The sequence below is a fragment of the Polyodon spathula genome, chromosome 14 (genome assembly GCF_017654505.1).
Source record: "Polyodon spathula isolate WHYD16114869_AA chromosome 14, ASM1765450v1, whole genome shotgun sequence".
NCBI lineage: Eukaryota > Metazoa > Chordata > Actinopteri > Acipenseriformes > Polyodontidae > Polyodon > Polyodon spathula.
The window spans coordinates 31,950,874-31,971,434 of record NC_054547.1 but is presented as its reverse complement, the minus strand read 5'-3'; the positions used below and the strand labels follow the sequence as shown (position 1 = coordinate 31,971,434).

Sequence of the window (20,561 nt, the reverse complement as noted above, 5' to 3'; positions counted from 1 at the left end):
CATGGAGATGGTAATATCCTTCTATGGGGCTGTTTTTCCTCTAAAGGCACAGGAAATTTTGTTCCAATACATGGTAAAATGGATTCCATAGCATGTCAAAAGATATTGACAAATATCCTAATCGTTTAAAAGAGGTTATCATTGCTAAGGGTGCCTCAACTAGCTATTAATTTCATTTTCCTTGTCAGGGTATGAATACTTTTGAATTGATATTTTTGGAGTTTCATCAGAAAATTGCTGAAATAAATAATTGTAACTTTTTTTCCTTATCCACAAAAGCAAAACTTTTGCAACAAAAGACTTTTCTTATAATGATTTGTTTTCGAGAAATTTCTAGAAATTATATATTTCTATAAGGGTATTATTTCATTGTTGTACACTGCAGTTATACCTCCTTTCCAACCTATATATAGAGTAATAACGAAAGGCCTTTAAGACTTGCCTCAGATGTGTAAAATTCCTGGAGAACTGATACAGAAAACCATATAAGTTCATAGAAAAGCCTTTCTTCCATGTTATATGTACATCAAAGACTGTCTAATAGAGTGTATACAGTAGAAATGGAGAAAACCTCTGGAAATGTGTTAGCATCTCTTCTTTGTCTTTCAGCCACTGCTTCAGTCACTGCTCGGCAACAAGGGATGTTACCTAATACCAATACTATTGACAATGTATTAGAGGGGTGGATTTGTGTTCTATGAATGTGGTTTCACTTTGACAAAACTAGTTTTATAGGATTTAAAGCTCAAGTCAAATGCTAAAACCTGGTAAATTGCAGACCATATATACATGGCACGAGTGCGTTATTTGTGGATGACTTTACACTAGAAGACTATTTAACAGGATGGAGACCTTGTACCAAAGATCATGGCTGAGCTGTGAATGCGAAAGAAAGTCTGCTAACAGAATGGTTGTCTTTCTGTTTAGGTGGCACATTGTTAATTTGTCCAAGCCAAATGCTTAAGGAACATCTACACACAAACTTATTTCCTCACCTTAAATAACAATGTTATCCCAAACTTAATTCTAATCTTAAAGTTACAATGCAACTGCAAAAGGTCCCCAGCGTGATGATGTATGAATAATATTCTCTATGCAACAGATGCTATTCAGTGTGGATGCTCCCAGAACATTTATTACTGGACGAATCAACCAATCAACCACCTGCATTTGGTGCCTGCTGGGAGATGGCTTGAAGGGTTTCAGGAAAACAATTTTGTTTTTTGAAAATTCAGTTTCTCCTCAGTTGAGGTTATAAAAGATTAGATGTGAATGCAGTTATACACAGAGATTCTCCTAGATTGGGAATGTAACCCTTTTTTATCAGCTCCTTTGTATTGCAAAAGCACCCCAGAACTATAAGCAGAGCAGTCACCACCAAACTGCTACAAGATTGCATGAGGATTTGTATTCACTCAAAATGTTTTCAATAAAAGTACATACCAAAGGCTCAGTCAATATTGCAAAACAAACACTGTACTGATATTCAGCATTGTGTTAAATTGTATGTATCTTTATTATGGAAGACATTTTTAAAGACAATATCCTTTCGCACAGTATGTTTTACAAACCAGTCATCAGGTTTGTTAAGGGTGTGTTCGAACCCAAAACGACAAAAAAAATATCCTTTTTTTTTTTTTTTTTTTTACAAGGTTATGATGATAAAATAAAGGGTGCAGAAGGATAAGATGATTTCTTCAGACTCCACAGTTGCATACATAGAGAATTCACTGGCCGGACCTTTGAGCAGGAATTCTAAAATACACGATTGAAACACAACCAATAAACAACAATCGCTCAATAAACCATTTCAGCAGAACCAGAGGATGGAAAAGTCAAGCGGAATGTACTTTACATTTTCACAAGTCTCAGTTGACTTTCATCATCAGTTTCAAAAGACATTTGCTGTGTCATTACACAAACACATCTGCGCGTCGCCCTATTATTCTACACGCTTGGTGTCAGACATTCAGGGGGGTTTGATTTGGAGTGTCTGAATTCAACCTGCCAAATCAATTCATTTTAATGTTGAACTTTTTAGACAGTACAATAAATATGAAATAAACTGACATAGAGTGCGTGATTTTTTCTTTGATATAAATATTATGATGTTCTGCTGGCCACAAGTGAATATTGTTTTATTTTATAGTACACTGAAGGTTTATTACATTTTATTAACTCTAATCTTTTTTATGTTATGAAAAACAACAGAAACTGGTACGAATTAATCTTTCCCATGTAGAGTTGCCAGAGACAAGTACCGATAATGAAATCAAGGAAGCCTTGTACAGACTGGATTTAAGATATAATGAAATCAAGGAAGCATTGTACAGACTGGATTTAAGATATAAAAAACACACACATCATTTAATTACTTGAATATCTTCATATAGATTAGTACAGCTGGAATGCAACAGCTCCTTTCAGGGTTTGGTAAATGAAAATCTTTAACATTGAAATCAGACAAATTAGTTATTTGAAATTCAGCTAAGACACATATCTGTTCAGGGCCAAAATAGTACCAAGCGATCTTTCATAGGCAAGTTGTTATAACCTTCTTATAAATAATGGAGATCGCCTTGATATTTTTAAACACAGTGCATTTATATACAAGTGATTTAAGCATGTACAGTTAGAAATGTAAAGAGATGATTCATGCATGGGTCTCTTGGCCTATTAAGATACACTACAGTTTGTAAATTAGGACAAAGAGAAAAATAAGTTTGCAGATCTGGACATACATACATTTTAATGAATGCTCCACAACCTACATATTGTAGCGATCTCGGTTAACGCAGGCAGGCACATCACACAGGGCGAGGCAATCCACACACAGGCGGAGGGCGGGTGCGAACCCAGGACCTCTCGCACTAAGCACAGCCCTGAAACTGCTATGCAAAAGAGCTGGCTCCTTTGCAAGTAGCATATATCGGGCTTTTGTCTGTGTGTGATTATAGCACCTACCAGCCCTGCTGCTGCCTTCCCCTGTGCATGATACACTATGTTGTGTAAAAAAAAAAAAAAAAACTACATTTTCACTAAATGATTCCAGTAGATATACAGTTAATTATGACCTTGTGCATATCCAGAAGCCCCAATACACTGAAATGTAATGCACCATGATGTCTTTTCTCTTTAAATGGAGCAGTATACATTAAACAGTACCAATATGCTCTATAGAATTGTGTGTGTGTGTGTGTGTGTGTGTGTGACCTGCATTTTGCATTATCATACAAAACATTTTAAGTACATTAAAATATATTAACAGGCGTGTTCCGTTCCATCATCACATTGTGTACTTTCGTCCTTCGTTCATTCTGGAGTGATGCTTGTTGCTTAGCAACCAACTAGCGGTGCCCTGTATCCTCCTGCTACCTGGATGATAGAATTAAAGTCCACAAGGAATAAGGCAATAAATTGGAGATAACTATTGCTTGGAAATGATGATACAACAGAAAATAACTTAATTAGAATGACTGTCCATTTTTTTAAAACTGATTTTTATTTATTTATTTATTTATTTATTTTTTGCTGACAACAACCCTCATTCCATTTCACATCAGTTGTCTGAAACATTTCTGCCTCACAGAATTACGAAGGAGAACAGTTTTAGAAAAGACTTAACAAAGCAATACAAGAACATAATGTTTCAACAAACAAAATATTGTATTTTAAATTGTAGACTGCTTATTTGAAGGGGTGGAGGGGTGGGTGGTTCACCTCACAAATCAATCTTTGATTGGTAAATCTGCCTTTTCTTTCCATACTGGTTACCACTTCATAGTTATTTCTATATAAACACATACATCAGAGTCCATCTCTGTGCCTTTCTTGTCACCCTGGGATGGATAAGTGTTTAAATGCTTAAATAAGACATGCAGTAATAGTCATTCCATTTTCCTTTCAATTGCTCAGCACAGTTTCTACACTGATCTCCCATTTAGATCCAGCTGTTTTAGATAGTAAATTCCTTTGAATTTGTATTTAGTCTGTGTTGCTCTTTTGCATAAAAGATACAGCAGGACAACACATAAGAGCTGCGGTTCAAGGTCTGTTAGAAGCAGGCCAAGAGCTGACGTGCCCCCTTTGCTAGGCTGTTAGGTGACACCTCATTTTGTCTGATGAATCCCAGCGTTCACTGAGAATTCCTGTGTGTGTTGGCCCTAGACTCTCATTCATCAAACCCTCTGTCCCCGAACCTTCGTGGGCTGACACTGCTGAGATACCATCTACCCAGATGGTGGCACTGTTAATAAACCCACCTTTGAATCTACAAATAACTCAGAATTTCTGATCAAAAATGTTGATTCATCCAGCCCTTGATTTGGTTCACAGTAACACAGACTCTCAAATCAATTTTAAATGAATTTGAGCCAGTAAACATTCTCTGCATTCTCTGTTCTCAGTTTGAAACCGTTTCCATCATGGAGCTTCATTGGTTTTTGTTTGCTTTCTTTCCCAGACTTTTGCTTTATTGTCTGAGCTCTAGGCATTGACATATAGACAGAAGAGAAGGCTTACTGCTGCGTTAAACAGCCATGCTGTTATTATCCTTTGTATACTTATAGATACATCGTAGCTTCAACATGTACATTTCCATTCAGGGGCGATTTTTATTTTTTAGTATGGGCTTATGGGTTGTATGCCCCCTACAACATGTTTTTGTACCTCCACAGAAATGTTATTTTCACTCATTTTTCTGAAGAAATGTCTGTTGCATTTTCAACCATATATTATTCATGTTGACTTGTCTCTGTAGCTTTTTTTTTTCAGACTGCAGGTACGAACTGCAGCAGAATGAAACTATATATAATTCATAATTAATTAAATCTATAGTTTAGTAGAGCTTATTAATTAAAAGGCTATGAATTCGAAACTACAACCCATAATGAACATAGAAGGAATTCTGTGGAATATGTGTTTTATTATTTTTACAGATAAACTAAATAATGCTTCTTGGCAAACCCTTAGCATAAATTAAAAGCAGTGTGTCGAGTAGAGTGACAGCAAATACCACTCTTGCAATAGTTTGGATATAACAATCTCATGTCTTCCCACTCAGTCCTATGGTGTAAATTTCATGTAATTACAGACTGTACAAGCATTTTTAACGAGATTAAATGTTATAATAAAAAATATGTCAAATGTGCCTATTCATCTGAATATGAGTCACAATATGTTCTTGCCTCATTTGTTCTGCACAGAGCCAAGATTTTTTTTGTACTGAAAACATATCCAGTTTTACGTTGAGTAAACAATTACATACATTTTTAAATACATACAATTATGTATTATAAAAGTAATTTATAAAAGTTTTCAAACTAATTAATTATCTTAAACGGCATGTTTATTTTATATATATATATATATATATATATATATATATATATATATATATATATATATATATAGACACACACACACAATACGACTGTCCGATATTTATATAACTTATTAATTTATTCCCATAAGCAAATGATCAGGTCCAAGTTTAAGTTAACATGTTTACAGACCTATCCTTATGTATTCTCAAATACATAGGAAAGATAAATCTAGCTTACATGGAGAATCTGCTGTGCTGTCTCATGGTTTAACTGGTAAAAGAATCAAACTCGGTTGAGTCCAATTGCACACCCCCTTGATTTTTACTCTGAAGTCGTCTCCTGACGTTCTGATAAAGCTTTCAGTCACGCAGCCCAAAGATAACCAGGCAAAGGCATCGGGGCTGTACTGGAAACAGAGAGATGTTCACTAAATGAAGATGGCTCAGGATTCCAATGTCGGCTCTTTCGGTTGACAGGTCTGTGAATAGGATATGGTTAGCCACAGGGATAAAGTAAAGGAATAGCTGCAGCCCATGAAGGAGGACAGTTTTGCGGGCTCTGACTTTGGAGACATCTGGCGGGCCTTATTGTAAATCATGCAGGAGGAAAAAATGATAGTGACCCCACTTGAGAGAAAAGTAAGTCCAAACACGGCTTCCAGAACCTGGAACAACACTAAGGAAGTGTCTAGAATCCCTTCCTCGACCGGCTGAAATATACACTTCAATGACTTGGTAAAGAGTGCATAGAGCTCCAGGGCAAGCAGAACCACTAAGCGTGCACAAGGGTAAATCATCGCCAGGATCCATAGGGAAATTATAGCTTTCTGAGTCTTGTCACGAGTACAGATTAACCCATAATGAAGGGGCCAGCAGATTGCAATGTATTTGTCCACAGCCATAGCAGTGACAGTGAAAAACCCATTAGTGCTTGAGATGACCAGCACATAGTTGATGAGACAGAAACCCTTGGGCAAACTGATGTCCTTCGCCCACATTGCAGATGTTGAAGTCAGCAAGGTCAAGTAAACGAGGTCACTTATGAGAAGGCTTGACAGCAGCAGGTGCTGCGTTTCCTTACACAAGGATGACATTTGGAAAATGATGTCCAGCATGGTGCAACTGAATATCAGTGTAACAACAAGACAAACTGACTGTGGCAGAAGTATCGCCCAAGGTGGGCAGTTGAGAAATTAGCAGAACCATTTGTCATTACTGGACCACTTCTGTTTAGATTGTGTGATCAAATTGTTTCTTAATCTTCTTCTTTATGATTTGTATGTCTGCGTGCATCCAATGTATAAGACAGAACAAGGTTACCTCCTCCCAGTTTGAAAAGCTCTCTGAATTTAAGTGAAGTAAATACAGCATGTCAGTACTTTCAAGAGGATGTTCTTCTTTAATGTTAAAGATCACAGAATCAGGCACTGGTTTCTGCACCCTTGTAAAGAGAAGGCAACGCTTTGATGTTGCAGGAATAGACAGAGTAAAGGGCAGTATAGCAGGTGAGAATACTAAGATTCTCATAGGCTTTAAATGAATAAAGCTTGATGTTTAACAATCATAGTTTGACATCTTAACTACAAAGTTAATTTGATTCATGCAATTTAACTCAGATTAACACAGATTAAATAGGACGGTTTCGTCGTTGTGTGTCTCAAGTATCTTTGTTTTTCTTATCTTCATTTCTATCAAAGATATTCTTCATCATGTCTAGTCAAGAGAGGCATAGCAAAGTTATAGGTAATACTAATATAAATGTCAGCAAAAAGAAGGCTATGTTTTCCTTATTAACATGGGCACAGACTACTTCTATCGAGGGCCATATGAGTGGAAAGTAGGTTGTTGCAGTAATTATAACTTTCAGTATTTCATGCACATGGGGAATGAGAAAGCTCTAAAAATAGATAGCCCCAAAAATCATCTTGCACATATGTTGGTCTGTGTGGCTAAAGTTTTTCTACTATATTATAATAGGGGGATTGATTCTTGATACGGTATTATACAGTATTTATGGTTGTAGATCAGAAAACTATTTCAGTTTTAAGCTTCACTATACAATGGGCCTCATTTACGAAAGGGCACTAAATTTGGAGTTACCGCGCATGTAAAGTAGTGCGCCTAATGTGTGTGATAAATCTAAATTTATTGCCCCATTTACTAACAGAGAACGCATTAAAATATGTGCACAGTAGTAGGCTAATTTACATACCATACTGCGCACACTACATGTATGTCAGCGATAATTTAATGTACATGATAATGTCAGAGTCTTGCCCGTGACCACCGTGATATCAAAATCCCCAACAGTCCAGGCATATCTTTTGGTCAGTTTTTTATTGGGAAAGGTAGCGGTGGCTTACATTGACCAAATAATGAGTGATCAACAGACACAGCACTCAGCAGGAGACAGGCAGAGGCAACGTAAAGTGAAACCGCACTGCTTACCTTTTAATTTTAACATGCATTCCTTGTCTGATCTCTTTTGCATATACAATAAAAGTCATGTTGTGCAATGGCATATTTTTCTTTTTGTTCTGCATACTCAAGAAATCTTGATTGATGAGACATAACCTCAATTATCTTCCTTGTTAGCATTTCCACTCTGGATCGGGGTGACTACTATGTGAGTACAATCAATAGCACATGCACATGATGTGTAAAATACATCAAGTAATATGTCAATTAATTGATTAAAACCGTCAACTGTCTTAACTTAAATGGCCCTTGCTGCCATTGCAAATATGGAAATAATTAACGTGCACAGTAATTGCAATTATCTTGCACCAAAAATTTTAGTGCCCTTTTGTAAATGAGGCCCAATGCACTGACTTACTAGGGAGCTACGTGCACTACTTATTGAAGGGAATAGATAATACAACAAAAAAGTATTTAAAATCTACACTGAATTATTTTATTAATTCCTGCGAAAAATATAATTCTGCTGCGCACTCTCAGTTTATAGATAATGATACTCAAGTAATACCAAAGAACAGAAATCTTGTTAAAGTCTGAACAAATATGACACTGTATACAGTACAGGTATATATCACATTGTGTAGCTTCAGTCCAGTATTATCATTACGTACTCCGTGGAATCGAGTTTATATAATTCAATCTCTACTGACATGCAGCACATTGGAATTCAGTTCCATTCAGCTCTCTGAGTGGGTGGGATCATGAGTAGCTTCCATTTGCGCCCACACAGCCAATCATATTATTGCTTATGTTACAGTAAACAGCTGGATAGTTAATACTACATAATACATGGTAGATAGGAGGTTTAAACTATAGAAAACTGCACTGGGAAGTTGTAGCAGGGCAAACGTGTGTGTGGGCAATATTGGGTTGGCAGGGAGGGGGGTTACAGTTCTCCCTGTCAAAACTCGTGGGAATGTGGCTGGAGCCCAACATGGACTAAATGATTAATTAGGCTCCAGCCATGGGTGTATAAAATAGGTGTTCATGGGTATTAGTTTAGAATGAATGTTGGTGATGGAGGTGGAGGTCAGTGTTTTGTGTTACCGTGCTGTGCTGTTCCGTCCTGTGTTTGTGAGATTATTGTAGACCCTTTTGTTTTGGCCCTTGTGCCATTTGTTTTGTGAAGTGTGTTTTGTTTAGTGTTTTGTCCATCTTATTTGTAAATAGATCTAGTGAGTAGATTACTCCTAACACCCATTCATTACAGTCCATCTGAAACATTGCTTCACAACAATGAAATATAAACATAGTGCTATGCTAAGTAATCTATGGGTTTTGTTAGAGTCATAAATGTGCAAGGACTTAATTTGTCCATATGCAAAATTATGAGAGCATTAAAAAGAATGCTCAATAAGAAATCACGAGGGCTGATTGCTCCCCACAGGTTTGGAGAATATGCAGAAAATACACACAAGCACAGAGGAGATCTGATTGACGATTCTTAGAAAGTATGTTAAAGCATATGTCAAAATTAATATAATAGTAATGACAGAGCTGGACTTTAACAAGCAACTGACTAGGCTTGGTTTGGTTGTTCATCCCACTGCCCTATGAAGACTGGCTGGCTGGCTTAGTAGATGTTCATACCTACAATATGTACTGTTTGATGTTTATTCTGATCATAGTTCAGCCCTCTGGGTAGCAATCCATGTAGACCTAAAAAAAGCACACATCTATATCCCATCTATAGACTGTAACCAAATGCTTTGCCACAGATGGAAAGGAAACCATGTGCTCGTCACTTTACGATTTACTTTTTTGGCAGTGCACATCAAGTAGTGGATAGCAGATGTTGAATTATGAGTTGTACATTTTTCACAATTGTTTAAGAGGTCTTTACAGAGTACAATATCATCCATTGGGTCTGTTTTAAATTAATGATCTAAGTCTTAAATCTGATATATTGCAGACCCCTTTCCCATGATATTGTATTAAATTAATAAGGTGGCAGTAAATAAACCCTGCAGGAATAGACTTGCAGGATTAATCCACAGTTAAAAGGTGCCACTATTTAAATCCGTCACTTTTTAGATCATTACAATAGACCCCAAGGTCCGTCACATAATTGGCTATGTCTGACAGTTGGTTCCAAAGACACTGTACGTTGTTTTTTTTTCACTTTTCTTCTTCCAGTCTAAAGCAGTACAGTTTGTTACGTCTGGTTCAAGTCCTCATGTTTTCTATTTTTTTTATAAGTCCTTTGAAGGACATCTACTTTCTCGTTTTGGCTCAAAATTTGCTGGGTGCAGTTGCAATGCCCTCGTTTGTCAATTACTGTCTGTTTTTACACTGCAGATTTTTTTTTTTTTATAATGAGAATCTGTCTCACTCATGTAGGTCATCATAACCTTATGAAAGTAATTCAAATGTCGAGAGATAATATTTTGGATCAGAGTGAATCTTATTCTCGATTCCCTGCTGGAATCATGCAGAAAATCTTAGGAATGTAATACAGTTATTAATAGTTTTAGTCCTAGCTTATTTAAACTCACCTGGTTACTGGTTACTTCTAGTAACCTCCTTCATCTTGATTTACAAAACTTTTAAGACTGATTGAAGGACTGTTTTTTTATTTTTATTATAAACATTCTATTATCTAAAACAGAGCTTTAAAAAAATATATTTTATAACCCTCTAAAACTGTTGAAAACTGATTTCTACAAACTTGATTTAACAAATAAAAACAAGATTTAAAAACAGTCCTACTGAAACGTTACTTTAGTTCTTCCTTTAGTACTTATTTATTTATTTATTTATTTATTTCTTTTAATATGGTCCTTTATCTTCTATCTTACATGACAGTCCAGTTTTAGTTTTAAAAAGGCACATTCCATTCAAATGTGTTTTCTACAACAACCATTTATGGTAAATTAAAATGTGTATGTGTTGCTTTTAACACATTTAAAGACACTCAGTCAAATTTTCTGTTAACTCGAAGTTTCTTTTACAGCGATGTTTTGATTGGTTGCCACCAATTGAGTGTTGCCAGGCATTGTATTGGAACAGTTTGAAAACAATGCCTTATAGAGCAAGGCTGTTCCTTTCAAGAGTTCCACCACACAACGTTCCACTGCCCTGTCCTGTTTCTATGCATTCAGTTCATGTGCTGTCATACTTCCATATATTTATTTTTGTTACCATATTTTGATAAAATAAGCACAGAAATCCTTGTTCATGAGTTTATTACATTGAGGATTGACCTTGGTATCAAAGCCTACCTGTCAAAGCTGAGGCTCATTCAGAATCTTTAACTTTAATCAACAAAGCTTACAAGGACCCGCACCAAAATATGTACCTCATCCAATCCAACCTTGTACCCTGAACCATCTTGACCACAAATCTTTTAATAGCAACACAGAACCACAAAAATAGTTCTCCCCGTTCCTGTAAGCACTACTTAAAACATCAATAAAGAAAAATAATGGTCACACTGAAGACAAATCTGAAATGGGATTTGTGGATATTTGTAAGAATGTTTATATTAGAGTAAATTAATGGGTCAATTCAGACACTTGCAATTTTAATGAATCTTCACATATAATTATAACAAAGGGGGTGGCACTGTGGCATGCTCATTAGTACTGTACCTCACAGCACCAGGGTCCTGTGTTCAATTCCAGCCTAGGGGTCTGTTTGTGTGGAGTTTACATGTCTGCATGGATTTTCTCCAGGTATTCCAGTTTGTAAACAAAATGTAACATGATGCTCCCATTTTTCATCTCTGTGTGTCAGCAAGTGAAATGCAGTACTTTGTATTTGTTGTATTTCAGAGAGACGTAAGGTTAAGAACAAGCAGAGCAGGTTTTTGGAACTGCTCATTGAACAAGAGGAGCTTGCTCTGATCAGAAGGTGCAGGTGTGTTAGGACTCAAGAAATAGAAAGAAATGCCTTAATACAAAAATATCTATGTCCATTTTTATACAAATGTTTTCGGTATAAGACTATTAAATAAGCTGACTATATCATATTATAAACTCTGCTTTGAACAGAAGTGATATAGATGGTTTCACTCTGAATGTTATTGGTTGAGGAAAATAGATCATATTTCTAATGTTCATTTCATTTTCTCCCTGTCTGTTTCATTACAATCAGTACTAAACAAAACAAGACCGGGAAACTCAAGGTAGTGGAAATAGGCCAAGATCACCCAAATAATAGTCTTGAAAACTTGAAATGGATGATTTCAATTGCCTAATGAGATACCCACTCATTGATACATAAGCCTATATTGATTTGCCACTCTCAGCGGAAACACAAATCTTGCAAATTAGCAAATGGCTGGTTTAATAGATGACACAGTAAGTCATGTCATTAAAACAGTTGATAAATGTAAAGATAAAGAAGCATTTATGGTCTACCCTTATACAAGGATACAATGGTAAAGTTACAGCAAAAAAGTATTAAGGCATGATAAACCACAGGCAAACATAATAAAGCACAGAGAGGTAAGGTAAAGAATTGAAATCGTAGCAGACTATGGTAAGCACATATGAAAAACTTTAGAACGCCCATTCATCAATCTGGAAGCTGTATTGCAGGGCACTACCAGAACAGGACAGAATGTCTAGTTTTAAAACAGTGAACAGTGAAACTATGAAAAGGTAAATAAATCTGTAAATCTGAGATTTTAAATAAATAATAATTAAAAAAAAAAAAACCAAGACACTGTTAACTGGTTTCAAATCGTAATAAAACCCTACGTAAAAGTTTACCTCTTACCTTTCTAAACCAGACGGAAATGCCCTTTAGTATTGTTCTAAGTATAAGCATAGAGAAAGCATGGTACAGCTATGACATTACTGTACAGATTTACCATTTAAAAAATAAATGCACTAAGTAAATGAATGAAAGCATGACTCGTAAGTAATTGGTTAAATGTGTATAAAAGATAAAACATCAAATAAGAGCAAGGCATGCTCTCCACAAGCATTAATGGAAGCTTTACTGTGAAGTTGCATGCTCCCATCTTTCCACAAGAGCATTCCACTCTACCTACAGTGCATGGCTCAGCTGAATGACTGTTTTACATTAAGATAACTTGAATAATTGTATGAGTACTTCATATGAGAATCTTATTGACCTGGAGTAATTTAATAATGCTATTAAGAGGAAAAAATTAATTTGGCAGCAAAAAGAGCTGGGATGAACAGGCAGAGGAATTATACTGTGTCAAACCAGAAGAAGCAATTAACACTGTTCTTTGTAGTACAACTTAAATACACTGGTAAACATTTCCCTGCTAGGGAAAGTGTATATCTGTATGAATCTGCTTACAGATAACATGGATATTAATGTGGTGAATGCTAATATTATGCTGATGACCTAACAGTCGATAAGGCTTATCTTCAAATGCTGACAGAATGTTAAGTTAACAAATAAACAGTATGGCAAGGTTATCTTAAAGTTTCAGTCTGTCGCAGTGTACTGTGACACAGAGGTGAATGCTTTCCCTCTCCACAGAGACAGTCAATTATGCATAGCTGTGCAGTGTTTTTTGCGATGTGAATTAATGACCATCTGGGAATTTAATTAAAACACATTTTACTCTAGGTATGATCTATTTAAATACAGCAGACTATTCTCTTCCATGTAAGAAATGCATTTTGTTTTTCCTGAGTTGAAGCTGGCTTAATTTAGAATGAGAGCTGACAATAATCATATCTGACCAATGTTAAAAACGTATTATGTGTATAGCTACAAAATATATTAGAATCCATTGGTTAAACTGTGTAAAAAAATAAAAATATAGAGTATTTCATAAAGTATAAAAGATTTATAGAGTATTTTAAACCAACCAAATCTATTAGCTGCTTTGCATAAAGCCATTTGGATTAGGAAGCACTGGAATCAATCTTTTGCAAACATATGCTCTGCAAGTTGGTTTGTTCTTGAATAAATGAATTGGGTAAGACAAGCTTGTGGCGACTGTATGTACTGTACTGTAGAGGGCAGGAAACAACTAAGACTCCAGGAGGCCTCTCCACTCCGGTGTTCCTATGACAGAAATTGGTACAATCTGCTGGAAAGCCCTTTAAATCCTTTCCAGTCTCATAGATTAATCCTTGTTCTGCCAAGTCCCATAGACAGCAATACAATAAAGCTATCATTGCCAAGTAATCTAACTAAGCAGGTTGGTATGGCAAGAAGAAGAGATAATGGTAAAATGAAAAAAGATACAAACTAAAAGAAATTGTAAAATGTGACTGTGTTGCAGTTTTATAATTTCAACGTTCCTATAAGCATGGGAAATCTTTAATTTTTACATGAAAAACGTACTACCAATATTTATTGTGTCGTCTTCCTGCTGTCAGTTGATTTATTGGTGTTTAGTTTCAAATAAAAACTGCATCTGGATTGATATTGATATTGTTACTTTCTGTTCAGTATTGCTACAGAACCCCTGCTTAGAAATATATATATCAGAATTAAGATTTAAAGGCGATGATAGAAAAAGAATGTATCGAAAACCCATAGCTGAACTAGTCTATGTAGAAAACTAGTGACTAGAGTGTATCAGAAAGAGTAAACAAAGATTAGCATGTTATTGAACCATATGTAAAACCATGAGATTGAGGTTAATGTGCTGTGCTTTGCTATAGTAATTGATTTACTCTCTGCATTATATGATGATGTGATTTACTCTTTGCCTATTATCAAGCAATGGTGTGTGAGTTGCTACAGAAAACCAAAAAAAGCACAGGATAGTTAAACTGCTGTTTTCTTTTTTTTAAATAGTTAAAAATCTTATTATTATTATTTGTTTTTTTTGTAGTGATGTGTGCTGTACAGACACAGACAGTAAGATTACGTTTCTTTGTATAAAACCATGAAGTCTTTGTTGGTGTATTTCTATTTTAAATCCTATTTTAAACGCTAATTTACAGGGTAAGGCTACTTTATTAGGGGATCGTTGGTACTCAGTACAAATCAATCCTGCACAATTCCCTGCACACAGCTCTAGTGGACAGGGCTTGCTCACGGTACCTGCATTCAGAGTTATTGTGTGTTTTTGTGTATATTGGTTTCCTGCCTGCAGTTGCAGTCTATGATACAGATACAGTCACGCATCCATTGTTATGTCCTTTTCAAATTGTCAAACTGGCACTGCCCATCGTATGGACAACCACCTATCAGCTAACTGCCCTTTTTTTTTTTGTGTTTCTGTAACATGATCTGCCTACTTAATTTCTTATTATAAACGTAATGTCTTATGAGCCTAATCGGGTTCCTGGTAGAACGATCATTATCCCACAGGTAGATTTCTTCCTAAAGCTAACACGACTCTTAAAACACAGGGACTGCTCTGGTTTAATGTTTTCCTTGGCTCATCAATGTGATTAATAATACATTGGGAGAACTGCTCCATTATGCTTGATGCTCTCCTGCTCCATGGTAACCGCACTGGCATGACCTTGCCTCCACATTTGGATTAATTTACAGAAACTGTATCTGCAGCTTTGATTAGAAAACCTGCTGTTGAGAGGCTGCCTTATTAGTTGGATGTACTATTGCCTTACAGTTAATGTGATGCTTCAATGAAATCATTGTTTAGGTTAAATGAACTGCAGTCATTTAGATAGTGAAACTTTAAAATGAGGATCTATGGATTGATTTAAGTTTAGGGTTTAGTATGGAAGGTATCATTCATGGTTCAATAAGAATTCTATAGACCAGTACCTCCCATCAGTGTGACGACAACCATTCAAAAAAAAGTCCAGGAACATTTTCACATTCCCAAACTTAAAGTATTTCTTTTTTTTTTTTTTTTGTTCCAGGTCTTGATCCACGCATGTGGAAACAAGGCATTGGTTAACTAATTGAATTAGTTGACTAGTTTGGGGATATTTTTGCAGTAAGATTCTATACTAAAATCTAATGCTGTCTTGTATTCTGTCAGTTTTTTATAGACTCATGTACAAGCAAACCTTGTTTCCATGGAAACTGCAGCAGCAGTGGCAGCAATGAAGGCTACATCTGTGTCTGTGAGGAGGGCTATCAAGGTGAACGCTGTGACCAGCCACTGCACAGCATCCCTGTTTCTGGTTGGACAGAGTCCCTGCTACCAGGACTTGTCAGCCCAACGTCAGGAGAATCTCCGGAACCAGATAACCTTTCACCCCCTGTACAAGTGTCTGCAACTCTGTCACCTTGGCAACCAAAACCAGGACAAAAATATGTTGAGCTCAGCTGGGTTGGAAAACAGGTAAGACCTTTGAATGATTTATTTAAGAATGGTATTCAAACTCACATGTACTCAATACTGACAACCTCTGACAGTATCAAGTAGAGTCCCATAGGGCTGATATTTCAAACTCTACAACCACTTCTGTGTTGGCTCATTGTGCCATCCTTTTTCTGCTATATCATTGTAAACAACTTTGTAGCAGACTACTAATAGTGAAATAGTTTTCAATAGTTAGTAAAGCCCCCCAAGTAAAGTAGTCCTAACACATATTCACAAATATTTACATGATGTGAATGAAAAACATTGAAAGCATGTTTTTATGAAAGAAAGGTTGTTGATTTAACTGTAAGAAACCCTCAATTCATAGGTAAAGTTGCTCCTTACAGTTGGAACTTCACAGTACTCCAGCAGCTACTTAAAATAACCTTTCAAATAAAATAAATCAAGGGTAACAAAAGATAATCTTATACAGTAAGAGTTAGGGGTCAATACATTAACTTATATAACATGATTTACTCTTCCTGTATTGGGATTTGCATCTATTCTGTATCTACAAAGTGGTTTGCAGTGCGCATATGTAGAGTTGATGTGATTACGAAACAAAAGACAGACAACAAAGTTCACAATCCAGTGCTGTTTATTTTTATAATCCCAGTCTATTGACCGCAAAGAATAATCCCAGGCAGTACACAGTAATGTGTATTGCAATGTTGCAAACAAAGGGTTTACAGTCCCAAATAATAACGGTTCGAAAGAATAAACACAGTAGAACACACACAAAGACACACACACAAGATTATAAGTCCAGAGTGAGTGTTAAAGTGCTCATGGTGAAATAAAATGTATTTGTACAGTAGTGCAGAGTTGTCCGGGTTTAGCGCTGGCCTTAAGCGACAGCTCTGGATCGTGTTAGCCGTCTTATAAGAAAAAACAAGTAGATTAGACACGACAAACAAACAAAACACTCATGGTTAAATATCAGTTCTCCTTTCTTGGTTCAGTTTAACCATAACAAAAGGAACAGATCACCTAGCCATGTCCCTTTTTGTACCATCAGTCACGCCCCCTTGGCTAGCGAGTGCAACCGTTTCTCCTCCAATCTGTGTTTGCCACATTGCTTTGCTTCTGGGGCGATGACTTGGTGTACTGTAGCTCCACCCCCTTTCTAGATGGTCAACTTCAACCTAACCCTTGGAATTAATTGTCTGACTGTCCAGTCCGGGGCACTCTGTTCCCTTTACACAGATTTATAACCAAGATTCATTCTTTCTCTGTCACAACGTTGTATGACTAATTAATGATATCTGGTGTCAAACACAATTATTTGGCTTGGAAGTGGTGCTGCCTTTTTGACTGAACAGATTCTAATGGTTGAAGTTGCCTTGTAAATTCTGCACCTTTAAATTATTAATAACACAAAATCAGTTTCGGTGCCACTCGTCTGCATTTATATCAGCTTTATTCCTTCTGAAAGTAGATGACAGAATAGATGCCCACTGTGCCAAGTGACTCTTTCTCTTCATCTCCATGGCAACTCTGGTGATGATAAATTTATTACAGTGATGTCAGCTGTGATTACCAGGAACATTATTGAAAAACATTTGATGCAACACACCACGTTGATTGCAACAAGGATTTGAGAATATTTGCAGAGCATTTATTAACAGCAGTGAATTCCAAGATAATGCTCTACATAGGAAAGACGCAAATGAGACATATCAATAAAATACAGCAATAGGATTGAAAATGAATTGAATTTGGGAAAGGCCTCATAGCAGAGAAAAAGCAGGCTTATACTAATGAGTCATGAGTCTGTAAACCCCCCCCCCCCAAAAAAAAACACACATTCTACACACACTCACAAGGGGTGGGGGTATCCAAACACTTGGGCAAGCTTTTGCTTCTGTGTAATGTTTTAAAAATAGAAATCAACAGACATTAAACATGTTGACTTCTACCTACATCTGAGTTATTTCTTGCTATTTTGAAACATTCCAAGTGGAGCAAAGGCTTTGTAAATGTAGCACATTGACGAGTGTACACGAGGAACAGAAACATGTTTAGTTTTATTTTTAAATTGGAGCTTGTGTGTCTCTTGTTATGCTGTGGTAGCAGTTTAGCAGTAAGGATAAAGAAGGCACTAGTCACAGCAAAAGATTTTCTGAATTCATAGAATTTAAACTTTACAGGCAATTGTAAAACTGGTTAAGACCAGCTAAAAATAACATGGTTCTCTGTGTAACTTTTAGAATCCTTCTTTTAAAATAAACAGTGGCTTGTTTTAATAATGCCAATCTAAAATATATAAACCTGACTTTCTCATATTTTTTATTGAACGCAGAGTAATGTTGATAAGTGGGTAAAAGTCTGGCATTAAAAAAGCAACCCCATACTCAGTTAGTTTCCATTTTGACTGTATCTTTTACAAAAAGCTGGTTTTTGTCTTTTCAGTTTTTCTTATAATTATACTTAATTCCACCTTTTAAATAATTAGAGACAGATATGGCTCAAGATACATCAATTGGACAGCCTTGATAAACAGAATTCCAATTTCCACAATAATTAAAACAAAGGCAGTGAATCTGCTCCTTTGCACTGCATCCTCAACAAAATGGCTGATAATGGATTTGCAGCATCCATTCTACACTTAGACTTCCAGTTTATCAACACGAGTGATAAAGCTGAGGAAAATAATAATAATAATATTTACAATTTTTGCCTAATTGCTTTTCTGAGGCAGTATTGCTAGTCCTATTTTATTTTCTTCTAACATTTATAATAAAAACCATTGTGGTTGTTTCTTCTATATTTCTTATTGAATGCTTGGCTCTGCATGAAATATATTACATTGGGTTTAACTAGGATTTATTGTTTTGTAATAGGTGAGCTTTTGGCATGAATATTTATGGCATATTCTAAGATAATTATTGGACATTTCAGTGAATATAATGATCTAGTTTAATTGATGGTCTTTCCGATCATGTACTTGATCATCTTGAGTTGTCAGTAATTTCGATTGTGTAAGCTTGAGCTGAATCATATTATATACATTTATTGGGTGCAATATATAACTAATTGTGCAATATAATGGACTTGTGCAATATTAACGTATATGTTTAATTGGTTCACCAAATGTGCAATATAATAACTTGTGCAATATTACTAATTCTATAGGTACTAATGCTTCTATGACTATTCCTCTACATTGCCTAACATTACTAAAATCATTGCTTAAATCTATTGCTCTATGAATTCTATATGTTAAAGCTAATCCTTATGTGCTAATGCTGCTGTTATTAGTATACGTTGCTTAACCTTATTAATAAGAATTATTTAATGCTGCTATTTCTATTTGCTATGTGTTAAAGCTCATTTACATGTGCTAATGCTGCTATTAACGTCTGTTAGGTGTTAATTATTTGCTCTAAAGCCCTTAACCCACATTATCATTAGTGACTAACAATAATATTTTTGTTGTGTTACCCAAACATTTTTACTCTTGATTGGTGAACTGTTTGTAACTTTTTCAATTCTCTTGAACTTATTATTCAATACCTTCCCGGGTTATGTCTTTTCCTCCTAAATAAATTGCAGTTAGACTACCCTATGCTCTGATCTTTCCAGTCATTTATAGTTCTAGACTTTTCAGTTAATTGACTGATTTATTTGTGTTTTTTTTATGTTTGCCTTGTTTGATTTTTTTCATGGGAACGAGCAGAGCATAGCTAGCAGTAAAATATATTATTTCTTAAATGTGAAAATACTTTCTGTAACTGAAAAACTGGAAACCTATCAATCTAATGATTATGTAAATCTGATACAGATAATAAATGTACCAGTACCACAGTATAATTAAAGATTGTTTGTCTTTTAAACTGGGTAATTGCAGTATTTATTTCGGTAAATCCTAGTAAAATCATTGTTTTTGGTGGGGTTAAATATTACCTAGTGCCCTAGGAAAACATACCATTACAGTACCACCTGATTTGTCACAGGGCCCTGAACTGGATTTTGGTCAAAAGGGATATGACAGGAATAAGGGATATTCCTATTCTGCAATAAGCATTTCTAAAATTACTTGGGGGCTATGACAAGTCATTACCTTCTTTATCAGCAGTGTACCTAGTATTATTGCTAGGTTTCATGTGTCATTATAAAGCTAAAATTGTGTTTTATTGTGGAGTTTTACCTGCTCTGCTAAGGTGACCTCTGAAAACAACTCTTGCTATGTTTCCATACAGGCTGGGTTACAAACCAATCCTGCCTGAACTGAAACACAATCCAGGCCAATTACATTGCCTTGGTGCTTGATTTACAGCATCTTGGCGTAGCACACTGTGCATCTTCTTCTTTTCAATGGATCGCAATCCTCTTTATTTCACTGGTGTTGGTAATGATAATGTGTGCCAGCCATGCATCTGTTACATGGTGCTATTCCCCATTGCAAAATAAATCAATTTTTATTAAAACCGATCTTGTTGCACTGTGTGTTCATTCAGATCATTTCATGGTCATTAAGAGTAATTGGATGGAAACCAAATGTAGTTGTATTACAGGAAGTACTGTGGACTT

General features: G+C 35.8%; 1 protein-coding gene across 1 annotated transcript in view; it reads left to right on the top strand.

Annotated features, from left to right (window-relative positions):
* dner (delta/notch-like EGF repeat containing) overlaps positions 1–20,561 on the top strand; it is a 52,231-nt gene that overhangs the window by 6,624 nt on the left and 25,046 nt on the right. The window contains exon 2 of the mRNA XM_041269575.1: positions 15,702–16,007. Coding sequence (XP_041125509.1) covers positions 15,702–16,007 — 306 coding nt within the window. The remainder of the gene's footprint in view (positions 1–15,701; positions 16,008–20,561) is intronic.